Source organism: Pungitius pungitius, chromosome 18 (assembly GCF_949316345.1).
Source record: "Pungitius pungitius chromosome 18, fPunPun2.1, whole genome shotgun sequence".
Classification (NCBI taxonomy): domain Eukaryota; kingdom Metazoa; phylum Chordata; class Actinopteri; order Perciformes; family Gasterosteidae; genus Pungitius; species Pungitius pungitius.
The window spans coordinates 11,871,195-11,883,754 of NC_084917.1; the positions used below are offsets into that span (position 1 = coordinate 11,871,195).

Genomic DNA, 12,560 nt, shown 5'->3' on the forward strand with positions numbered 1-12,560 from the left:
TGTAATGTAGGTTGCAACATTTTCAGAAGGGCCATTGATACCATTGATGAGGCCACCACACTAAAAACATGCTGTGTAGACATCACCCAGTGCTCTTTGTCCTAAATCAGTCTTTCCTCACAGAAACTGTGATACACACAACCTTGAGTTCACCATCAATCCTTCTACACCCTGAGCAGCGTTCTCTCCGCTGAGGGTCGTCCCGGTGCACCGCGTGTAGAATAAAGTCTAAGAAGGGAAAACCAGCCCCACTGATCCGCTCACACTCAACGGCCCTCAGAGAACCAGAACCAGAACCGCTGACTGACTGCCTGACCGCCGCAACGAGTAAGGATCCCCCTGGAGCTACAGGAGGTGGACCTAGACCAAGACTTTCTTCTCATCTAAATGATCGTGGGTTTATTCCCTATTGGATAGCATATAATACAAAACAAGAAATAATTGGGGCATCACAAAAGCTCGATAATCACTGCAAATCCACCGGTTTACAATTTTCTGATGGACCCGAGCTCTGGTACGAGTCCGTAAACTCTTTCACATTACGCCAATGACCAAGCAAACCGAAATGAGTCCAGCCAAGAGAGGCGTGTTTCTGAGGCTTGATGCTTTGGGTGGGTGTTACGAATGTGCACGTCTGGCCTCACTCAACTAAAACGTCAATTCCAAAGGAAACGTGGCTCCGCTGTTCATGTTCACACCGAAGCATCATCCCTCTGGAATGAGAGTATGTGAATGGGTGAGGTTTTTCACCCACATTCACAACGTCTTGCTGTTTCCCTTGTATTTGATACATTACATGTGTACCTGAACGCATCTCAGCTCTGCAGTCCTGTGTGCATGAGGTCTTCTTGCTGCCTTCAGGTGTTTCCCTCATAGATGCCTCTGGCAAAGGAAATACACAGTTTAGCATTGGTTCTCACACATGGATAGCCACATTATCCGGTTGTGGGCCATTTAAATGAGTTATCCCAGAGTAATGATCATGGAAGCCATACCGGCAGATAACAATCATAGGGTCTATTTGAAGCTTCATATTAATTGTGTAGCAGCAAATATTCTTGATTACATTGTACAGTAAGTATTTTGATCAGTATATGAGAAAGCTGAGAAAACCCCTAATTACAGCAGCCTCATCTTTGAACATGCCCACACAACTCCAGTGAGCACCTTTTAGCTGGGTATTGAGAGGCTGTGCTGCATGTCTTGTGCCATCTGATCAGAGCATATGTTCGCCCTTCAAAGTGACCGCCGTTCAAAGTATTTACAATTCATATCTGTCAATAATTATCAGCAAACCCCCTTTTTCATTCACTTTATTATATCAAGACGGATGCTGGACACCAACATGTTTTGAGTTGGTGCACATAATCTGTTGTTTAAGGGGAGAAATATTCCTCTGCAAAGACGTTGTTCATTCATCTTCTGGTTACTTTTTTTAGATTATTTGTTTGTATCGTGAATGAATCCACTTATTGTGTCGTCTTGACTCCCTTTTCCCAAGAACACATCTGTTCATGTTTGCGTACCTGCAGAATGAGAGGCATGTCCAAACAAGTAACCGCGGAGGCTAAATGACCCTGAAAAAAAACCCTGAAAATACAAGCAGTAAATTCACCTTAAGTCACTGGCCAATCATTGAAGCATCTCCAAAAGGCACAAGGTAGATGACATTGACATAATGCTCTTAGTTCAGCAAAAGTAGAACTAAGTTTGTCGGATCTTGTTTCTTGAGTTGGTTTGTTATTGCAAATCTGTGAAACCTAAACATGAGGCCTTCAAAACAAAACAAAGCTGGATTGGTGCCACAGCAATAATTTAATAATCTTAGTCTTATGTTACTTTCTGTAACATGTTGAGAAATCAGCAGGAATGATGGAAATGATTTAGCTTCATAGTGCAATAGTGCAAATACTGTGAATGCCAGAGAGATCATGTACATTTCTTGGATTATTGTCCATGAGATCTTGACTCCTCGTTACGTACAACTGACTTTTATTCAGCAACTGAAGTTCAGTAATAAACTTTAGCACCAGCATAACATTTTCATTGTAAAACCTTTGGGGTGGGACGAAATATATTTGGTTAATTGGGCTAATTTCTGCCAGAAATTAGACTAGATTTAAACACTCGGACACTTCTTAATGCTGAGCTGTAACAGCTAGAAAGTTAACACCAGATAAGCTATTGTCGTTAGCATGATAAAATCATTACTACTGTTTGTTTTCACATTAGCACTTATATTGTGAAGCTTTTTGAGTAACAGTAAACAAACCTTCATAATTCATATACCTTGATGCCTCAGGGTAAATCAAATAGTTAAATTACCCTAAAAGACTGAACTCACCCAAAAAGTCCTTACTGTTCACACATTTCTTCTGATTAAAAACTCCAACATCTGTTTCACTTTTGCCAGAAACACAACAGGCATGAATGTAATGGCTCGATCCTTTGATTATAATGTTGGAAGAACATGAGTGTGTTTCTCTAGGTTTTCCTTGAGGGCTCGGCATTTTTCAGCATTGAAATGTTCTTTCATGAACACAAGTGAGGCTTAATGAAGGCCATCAGAGCGATGAGAAGGTTTTCCACTTCCTGGGACATTACTGCTCATTGAGAAGGAGACTGGAGGTTGCTAATTCAGTCTTTGATGTTAGTGTCTTTGTTGCGGTCCACTGCACTTTGTGAATTGCCGAGCGCTTGTGTAATTGTATGCAGATCTGATGCCCATACAAATATACATGTCGGAGGAATAATCAATGTGCTATCAGTATACTATATTGATAGTGTGCTACACTAACTATGTTGTCTTGGATGTGGTTTTAAGGCTGTTGTACAATAGTGAATTATGATTTGTATTTTCGGCATTAACTGATTGATCAGAGCAGAGCATGACGTTCCTACTGATTATTTTATTTTTCACAGAACATCAGATCCTAGAATAGAAAAAAGGTTGATAAGCTATTGGAGGATAAACCACGACTGACATCATAGCAAGCGATCCTAGTTAACTGCCTGATGCAGCTGTTAGAAATCACACAAACCTCGTCTATAGTCTTTAACTGCAGAGTGGAGTCATGTGACATCAGGATTCTGCAGGTTTGGCCACTGTGTCCGATTTGTTTGAGAGTCCGGCACACAAATACTCCACCTTTTATTTAAATGGAGATGGAGACATTTTCCGTCGATACGATTTTTGTAACATCCTCCAATAGTTGCAATACGTTTTTTCTTTACAAAATGTTTCCTCAAAATGATCCCATTAGTGGGCAGAATCTATTTGGCTCATGCTGTAAGTCTCTATTTCATAAAAAAGATTAAAACCTGAAATCGGATGCAGCGTTTGTTCTGTTCATCACGCAGCTTCTTTTTGGCCTCAGATGAGTAAAAGCTGTCTGCCATCTATCTTTTTAAGAACCACGTAAAGGGTTATGATTACCTGATTGTCAGATGATGCGCATTCCTCACGGCTGTTAACTGAAGGTCAAAAGTGTGAAGCAAACCATTATTCAAATCACTTCTTGTCTCTTAAGTGGTTCTTGTCCATATATCTTTTAAGGATTCCTGGCTGGTATGTTGGAATTTTTAGTGCGAGACCAGATTTGTTCCCACAGTGCCGTTCCTCAAGCAGCTGAGTGTGACCACGCTGCTCTTTGTAGACCAGTGATCTGTCTGGCAGGGCTGTCAGGATGAGTGTAAATAGCTAATGGACATGGATTTATCTTTGTGTAAGTGCTTTGGGGAAACTGTTTCACTTTCTTCAGCAGGCCTGTATACGTATTGGAAAAAGTCCTGAGGCCGCTTTAGACATGTTCAAAGAGGTTTAATCCCAGATTTAGGTCTTAGTGCTGCTATTGTAGACTTGAGGCACCCTGCTGATCATGTGGATCTGCCAACGGATGGACGTTTTATCTGTGGTTTTTCTATTATGAACCCTTTCCGTTGGCCTAATTAGTCCCAGCACGGCCATGTGCACAATGACGTTGAAGGATGATCTCATTCAGTTCCCAGGTTCCTGTGTGCTCCCCATCAGTACCCAACGATACCAGCCTTTGAGTGGTGAATCCCTTCCTCCAAAGCTAATGAAGAGTTGATGAGCAAGAACGCACCTGTGGACAGGACATGACGAATGGCCCTTTACCTGCTCACAGGGAGGACAAATAAAAGACTCCTTTAACTAACAACAACTTTTAGGATTCAGGAGCACCAATCCTAACAACAACTTTTAGGATTCAGAAGCACCAAAGGTTAAGCAACACAAAATAATCTTGAAAAAGGATGGAATTCGTAGCTGCCCTCTGCAACCTTTTAAGGCAACGGCCCCCGTTTGTGGTTTTCTGCTTTTCAGGAATGCAATTAGTGCTCTTGCACACAGCATGGTGCGCTTTTTTCTTTTTTTCCTTTGCCGGCAAAGAGTGATTCGGTTATGGTTGCTGCAGATGGTTACGGTCTGAGTTCCCTAATCTTAGCAAGGTGCAGAAGAAACGTGCAGTGGCCACAAGTCTGCAGACAACAGAACATTACGCCGTGCGTCATCTTTTTAGAACCACAGGCTTTGATCAATGTCCTGGTAAAACCCATCCCTATTCCATAATGGTGTGGGTCGTGTGTTTGTGGCAATGGGGATCGCAAAGGGATGCTGGGGAAAAAAAAGCCTAGTGGCCCCGTGGCAAAGGTTGAAACAAAATCCATCGCAACACCAATCGTACCAGAAGATGCCCTCGGGATGCTGAACCTCGTTGACCACGTAGCATTCAGCTGTTCACCCAGAATCTGTGAAGGTGGAAGAAAGACGTGAGTGCCCTTTCAAAGTAAAACAAAGACGATGTCTATTGTTAAGATGAGATGTCTATTGTTAGCTTGTGTGCTGGTTTTGTGACAGTCCTCATGGGTTGAAGATCAGACCCTGTGATTGGGTGTGAATGCAGCCTTAGTGAGGCCGTTGGGTGGTGAGGTCGGGCTGCATGGGGCCACGTTGCTTCTTTGTGAACCTGAATCTGTGTACAGAAGAGCTCTCGTGTTGTAATCTTCCCCACAACGCTGCAACACACTAAAATATCATCGGGTGCTGTGGCAATGACGTTTTCCCTCATTAGTGCCTATCCTAGGGCTCGGCAATAAAAATGGAAAAGTTAAAGGAAAGCAGCTATGCTGTCACACAAGATTTTTGCCATTATATTTCGTATGAAAACTAGCTAAAGAAAATGCTTTTAACACGCTGTCACACACAAGATAAAACACAGGTAGAGTTTTGTAAAAATAAATCACACTTTTGTAGTTCACTCATCTCTAATTATGTGGCGCAAATGGTTTAAGCTGTGTCTTCTCCTGAACTGTGTCACTACAGATGAGCTGAACCTTCTGCAGGAGCTTTCCCTTCAGCTGTCCAACAGCAGCAACGCCTCACTGAGCCTAGATGACAGCAGGTGCCCCGTTCTTCATGTGGGACAGTACTCCACCTTGGCTCTCCCTCTCCGACATCTCCTCACTGACGGGTACGCTTTCATCTCCATTTGGGAACTTGTTAGTTATACCAAATGTTCCCTGCAGTAAGTCCTCTATGCATTTCCACCGTGGGATATCTTTTGATGTATGGCCACGTGTCTCTATGTTTGCGTTAAGTTTTGCTGACGAGTTCAGCGTACTGGTGCAGCTGAGGAGCCCTCAGAGAGACGAACGCAGTGTCTTCACCATGCTCAGCCCCGAGAGCCACGTCATGCTGCAGCTGCGGATCAGTGCTCACGCCATCATCTTCATCGCAACACAGCAGCGGCACTATGAGTGAGCATGCATCATATTTTTGTCTCTTTCTTTTCCCTTTTCTTCCCAGAGGCAAATTCATGTCAATAGAGTGCAAGTCGTGCACTTGTTGGAACAGCTTAGGGGGAACTTTAGTAACATTTCTTCATGATTAATTGGTATCAATTCATCATTCTTGTGCTCAAAATCCACTCTTGGGACAAATAAGCAAAATCTTTGTACTTTGAAAGGGAAGGTGACAAGTGATGTGAAAAGATTGTTACCACATGCATCTCAGGTGAATGAGGACCACTTATGTCAGTTTCTTGCTTCTTGGCCGGAGTGTATTTAAATGTGTCTCTCAGATGGAGGAAAGCTCTCAGGAAGCACATTTGTTTGCAACATGTGTGCATTTGTTTGAAATGATTTATTAGACCCCTCTCGGCGGTCTTCTTGTCTTTATGAACCGCAGAGCTCGAACCAATTTATCAAGGGAAGACAAGGAACAGGGCCAAAAGATGGAGACACAAAGATACCACTATCTAAAATACTACCATAACCACTACTCCCACTGCGACTACTTCTCTTTTTAGTGTTGGTTTGTGTTTCATTTTAATTGGCTATCTACAAGCGTCAGTTTGGGCAAAAGTCCAGCTTCACCTCTAGAGAAGAATCTGTGTGTGTGGGGGGGGGGGGATTGCTGACAGACAGGAAATGGGCGGAGAAAAGGAGCAACGTGCAGAAAAGATCTCGGGTCAGATTCCAAAAGGGCCGGGCCTTGTTTTTAGATTAGTTTGTTCTGTGTAAGTACTGAAAAAAATTCTGATTTTCACACACACCTGTCTCTTAAAACCAAAAAATACTAATCCAGCCAGGACCCAGGAAAAATACTCAGTGGCTCAAGAACCAATAAGCGTAGCTTCCCCATCTTAAAGATCAGCCCACCTAAAGTGTGCCTGGATCAAGTTTTTTTTTTCAGTAAAATAAAACATTTGCCTAAAGCAAGCCAATCCACTTTTCCATGTTGATAAGACCATTAAAAGGAAGACATCTATTTGGGAAAAAAGTAAACAAAAGGACATTTAGAATAGATAAAAATGTGCGATTCATTGTGATTCATTTTGAGTTAACTATGGTATAAAAATTATTATTAAATATTTTAATCTTTTGACACCACTACAGTTTGCATATCAACATATTTTGTAAGCTCTGCCTTCAAAGCTTCACTGATTGATATTTTGCGCATTAAAGGGGAACCCTGCTGCACTTGTGGGAAACAAAAGGTTTCAGAAAGCCTGCAGGAAGTCTAAAACATCCAAGGAGAAATCCTCTTTCTAGCTGCATGGAGAAAATGAATATGAGGCTAAAAGCCTACATTATTCATTACTAGCAGAACACATTTTTTTATTTCTTCCAGCCCAACAAAATATCAAATGCTGCTTGCCAGCTGCCCAGCGTGTAGCATTAAAATCATTGCATTTAGACAGTCTCCAGACCTCCCACCCAACTCATATGAGAAATAAAAGCAGTTTGAACATTTCCCGACATCTGTATTCTCCTAGTCCGAAAGCCCAAGTCTGGTTTGAAATGATCTCCTCGATAAATCCATGTACTTCTGTCATCTCGAGACATGTGATTCCATAACGACCCATGTGTGTCTCCCTGTCAGGTTCCCAGTCAGCGGCCTGTCTGATGGAAAGTGGCACCACGTGGCCGTCAGTGTGTCTGCCAAGCGGCTGGAGCTGTATGTGGACTGCTCCCTTGTGGAGAGTGTGGACTGGGTCTACGAAGCTCTGGGGATCAGCAGCGACGGGCTGCTCGTGGTCGGAGGCGTCATCGAGGGCTTTGAGACTCCGTTTGAGGTAAAGGGCCCCCGGCCCCAAATGCCGAACTATTGCTTCTTTTTTTATTTTCTCAGTGATCAGAAAGAAAACATTAAGACACACCAAAGCAACCCCGCCTATAATAATCAACCCCACATCCTATAATCTGTTCGGTTAGTCCGCCCCGTTCCTTTGTAAACATTTACAAGATGCCCAAAATTGGCATTCATTGACTTTTATTCTACCAACCTCAGGTCCGAATCGCAGCCGACGTGATATTGGACCTCAGGCGGTCCGTCACAGCTTTTAAAATCTATTTTTCTTAGAACTGTGGAATGTTGCTCCACTTTGCCTGTCTGTGTAATAACACATATCACATGACCAGATGATATTTAAAACAACTGTTGCTTGGTAATAAGCCCCATGTGTATAGTCCAGTTCATTTGAATTTGGTCTGAAAACAGCTCATCCATGGCACTTATGCACGCACACACACACACACACACTTGAGAGAACACACAAGTAGATGTGTATGCATAGAAATCCCTTCAACCTGCTCATAGGATGAGTTCAGCATCCTAACTCCTCCCCCCTTGTTCTCCAGTCAGCATAGGAGGCAATCCACTTATGTTGTCCTCATCGTTACACACAAGGACAACATAACAAAGCCTTATCTAGTCAACAAATCGATTGATTTATTTGACAAATCTGTAAAACCATGTTGCTCCTCAAAAAATTGTGAAAAAGCCCCCCATTAAATTATCACAAGATCACAACTCACAAGTCACACCACTTCAGATATACTATAGTGCAAATTATTTATTTGACTTCATAGATGCTTAGCGCTTTTGGTAGACTTTTGTAACTTTCCTGAATCGTGTAATCCGTCACAGCGATCAACAACTCTGCATTTTTGAGTTAGATTATAGTTGCTTGGTAATGTAGTTTGAGTGCAGATTAAGTCACAAAACCTGCAAATCCTTTGAATTTTCATCTCGAGGTTGAGTTTGAAGTCCCATAATGAACTTTGCTTAGGATGGCGGACGTATGTCCCACTTCTAACCAGTCTGAGGACCAGAGCTGCAGGGGGTGGCATCTGGATTAGTTCTCAGCACCAGATAACATGGATTCTCCATCTCCTCGTTTCCCTCGGCGACAAATATTTACGGAGCTCCAAGGACGGAGCACTCGGAGGTGGCGACAGTCTCGTCTCCGGACAATATTTGTCTTTGGCAGAGCCAAACCACAGAAAACTGTACTGTGCTTTTATCTATAATCCTCCCTGTCATCTACTCCACTGCAGCATGACTGGAAGAGTTCTGCTTTGTTTTAATGGATTCCTCTAGTTAAGAGTTGAATGTGATTGCCATGGTTTGATAAAGGGTTTTAGCCATTTGTGTTTGGTTTTATGGACAGTATATATATATACAGTATGTGTGTGTGTGCGCGTGTATGTATGTCAGTTTCACAAGTCAGGATCAATTGCCACAAGAAGTATTTTTCTACATGCAAATGTGCAGCAGATGTCTGTGTTTAGCAGACATGAGTGTGGTTTGATCCCTCTCTATTTTTAGGAAGTTTTGGCTTTTGGAGGTGCCCGAGGTTTGCTTTTCTGCAAAAAACATGAAACATTAATCTTTATTTACACAGCAGTGCATTTCTGCATTGAATAAAAAAATGGGTTCCTCAAAGTTCCTTTTCAATTGTCTCTGGGGATGATTTGAGAATATAAAACAGCTCGTTAAATTAGTTTTAATTTCCTCTAAATTGGTTTTATATGTGCATATGATGTGTATGATACGCACCAGCAATCTTTGCAGTAATGAGAACATTGCATTTTAATTTTCACAAAGAAATTCAAACAGCGTGCACACACACACACACACACACACACACACACACACACACACACGCAGACGCTCTGTCATCCCCCATCACATTCTTATAAACACAGCCGGAGCACTGAGGTTTCTAAATGTCTGCTAATGTTTTGTTTGTCGTGTTTGGCCTGATGTCATAGTTTCTGGTGAAGGAAGCCCGTAGAACTACAGTGAAACACACAACAGCCTCTCTGACACAAGTAACCTTGCGTGTGTGTTCTGTTTATATGTGTAGTCTCGTCCTTGAATTGTAAGTGTATATTCCGTGAATACAAAAACGTGTACAAGGTGTGTACAGAATACGTTCTGCATGAATATGTCCACTGCAAGACTCACCTGACAGGTTTGTCTCCAAAGGGAAATGTTTGTATTTTATTATGAGAGAATTAGAACTAGTATAACAGTTTGGTGGATAAAACAAAATCCAAAGATATTTGTGTGATTCTAGTTGTAGGCTTTATGTTGTTAGGCCTCTGGAACGCAAGAATGTCTTTTGAATTAGCACAACTGTACGCCTGAGCTCAAGAATTTATTAAATGTTAGTGGTCACCATTACCTCACAGGTTTTGTCTTGTTTTTGGGTGGGGCGACATCCGATTGACCTCTATTGGCCAGCCGCCACTGATCACGAGAGACATTTTCATTTTATACATGAAGTGGATTTGAATGTTCTAACTCTAGACGACTCATGTGTCCGTCTTCATAGGGTCAAATCCAACAACTGAGCGTCCTGATGGGCGACCCGGACGCCGCCCGGCTGCAGTGCACCCGGCACGTGCCCCTCTGTGGTGAGACCGCCGCCAAGCCTCCTCGCTCCCCACGTACCCACAACGCCCGGGAGGTGAGGAGACATGAGCGAAAACTCCTTAGTTTTGATCCTTTGACTTATATAAACAGCACTGCTCTGACATGTTGATGGTGTTTTTAAGGAGAAGCCTCTTTAATCCCGCAGGCCACGACAGCCTCGTGTAGTAAAAACCTCTGCAGCAGAACCTGTTATATATTTAGAAGGAAGATAAAATATCATCACAGGAATCAAAATAAAGAAGTGGTTTTGCTCCAGTCTGCTGACTTTATGAACTCTGTGTTTGGTTAATCATCGGTTTAGCTCTCAACTCTTTCTTTGTGGTTTTTTTTTTTCATTTGGAACTGATCCTCTCTGTTTCCACAGAACATACTGCTGTTCTCAAATGACCTGGAGGACCTGCTGGGGGATCCCAAGGACGAGTCCCTTTATAGCTTTGGCCAAAGTGTAAGTAGGATATTTTGGAGCGTGCCGTGCGTCGTTAAGCTGTGCAGAAAACTTCCTGATGTTTTAGGTGTTAGTAACAAACAAAAAAACAGGCAGTTGTCAGCTCTGGTTGCAGTTTTAGAGTACGGGCAGCTGACCAGTTGTCATGGGGATTAGATCCAGCTGTGAACAGGCTACAGTTATATAAAGCAACCACTGGTCTGGTTTCTCTGGCTAAATCAGTCTCTGTGAGGGACCCCCCCCCGTCCGGTGTCTGTCAGTAGATTAGAGGACATACTGATTGACTGCTCTTCATAAACCATGAATAAATAAACCAAAACACAATAACAGATAGTGGTTAAGTTAAAATCCCTTTGGTTATTGTATTAAGATTTTTTTCCACAACCCAAGAACAATAAATCCTCTGATTGTTTTTTTTTTCTAGATAAAAAAACATAGAAATGCGCCACAACAGAGACTAGTGAGCAGACTGAAGGTTCAGACACACACACACACACACACACACACACACACACACACACAGAGTGCAGCAGTCAGTCAAGGGGCCAGAACTGTGACGACTGGTTGGTGTCTTTGACGCTCAAACTACAATTTAAAATACATGTTGGACAACTGATTCATTTACAAATGGAAAAAATCTTGATTTAAAATCGTTGATTGCCTGAGGGCAGATGTTTGAGTTGCGATACACACTGCGATCACACTGCGAGTGGTGAGGTTGGTGGTGCTGCTGCTTTATATTTATTTAGTTTGAATCGTGGTGAAACCCACAAATGAGCCGGTGGTGAGAGACAAAAAAGTAGTATGACATGTTAAAGACCAACAAACGATATTCATAGCATCACTATAGCAGCAAACCTCTATTCTCTATGTGGAGACATGGCGGCTCAGGGCAATATTCTCACTATTCTCCCCCTCGTCCTTTACTAGCCCCCCCCTTTTCAGATATGTTGGTGCCGGCCTGGCTCGCCCATTCTTGTCACCCCCCCCGTTCTGTCTCCTGGCGCCTGCACACACACTCATGAGACCTGTGCCCCACTGCTAGTGTCCCTTGGCCTTTGCAACCTTTGCAATCCTTAGTGTGGCAAAGACTCCTCTGACTCCATATGTCTACAACCTTGCATGCTTGGAGTCTTATCATTTCTGTCTGTCTGTTCTGAGTCTCCTTTTAGCTTTCCCTCTGTCCAACTGTAAATCATGACCTACCTAGATATATCTGTAGCTATACCCGCACTCACACAATTACATAGAGATCATTATAACATGAATATTTGTTGGAATATAGAAACCATTTTTCCTCTCCATACCCCATGAGGAAGTGTTGATAACATTTCATTCTATGTGTAAATCCTTTGTGGATGACGGTGAATATTTAAAAGTGATTAGTACATCCAATTCCACAATGAGCTGGTGTATACATACAGTTCTCTGTTCTGTTATGACTACACATGCTAGAGTGCTAGCATGCTAGAATTTCGCAGACCAAACAAAAGAGAGAAATACACATGGTTGTTCACATGGGCACATGCAGAATAAACTGAGTTTTTGTGGAATCGGCACATGTTTGAAATGGAAACAAACCAAAGACCCTGCCCTTGAAAAATGAAGCGAAAGTCAAGCTGGTTTGAATTTACATTCTCATGTCTATGCAAAACGCCTGCAATAATCAGCGAGGATCTGGTTCTCTTTACAGTACACAGTAGTGTCCTGATGTCAGCAGAGCGGCCTACTGTGGCGTGCCAGCTCCACCAGGCTCAGTTCCTCCATCAGGATGCTTTTGGGATGATGTACACCGCTGTTTTGATTCGGAAAGAACATTTGCAGAAACAAGCTGCACCAGATCCTTCTTAATAGTTACTGAAATCTCCT

The 12,560-nt window shown here is 42.6% G+C and overlaps 1 protein-coding gene across 1 annotated transcript in view; it reads left to right on the forward strand.

The window, feature by feature from the left end:
- si:ch211-196i2.1 (collagen alpha-1(I) chain) overlaps window positions 1-12,560 on the forward strand; it is a 71,681-nt gene that overhangs the window by 13,439 nt on the left and 45,682 nt on the right. Inside the window, exons 2-6 of the mRNA XM_037485505.2 lie at window positions 5,345-5,492; window positions 5,620-5,778; window positions 7,406-7,598; window positions 10,146-10,280; window positions 10,611-10,691. Coding sequence (XP_037341402.2) covers window positions 5,345-5,492; window positions 5,620-5,778; window positions 7,406-7,598; window positions 10,146-10,280; window positions 10,611-10,691 — 716 coding nt within the window. The remainder of the gene's footprint in view (window positions 1-5,344; window positions 5,493-5,619; window positions 5,779-7,405; window positions 7,599-10,145; window positions 10,281-10,610; window positions 10,692-12,560) is intronic.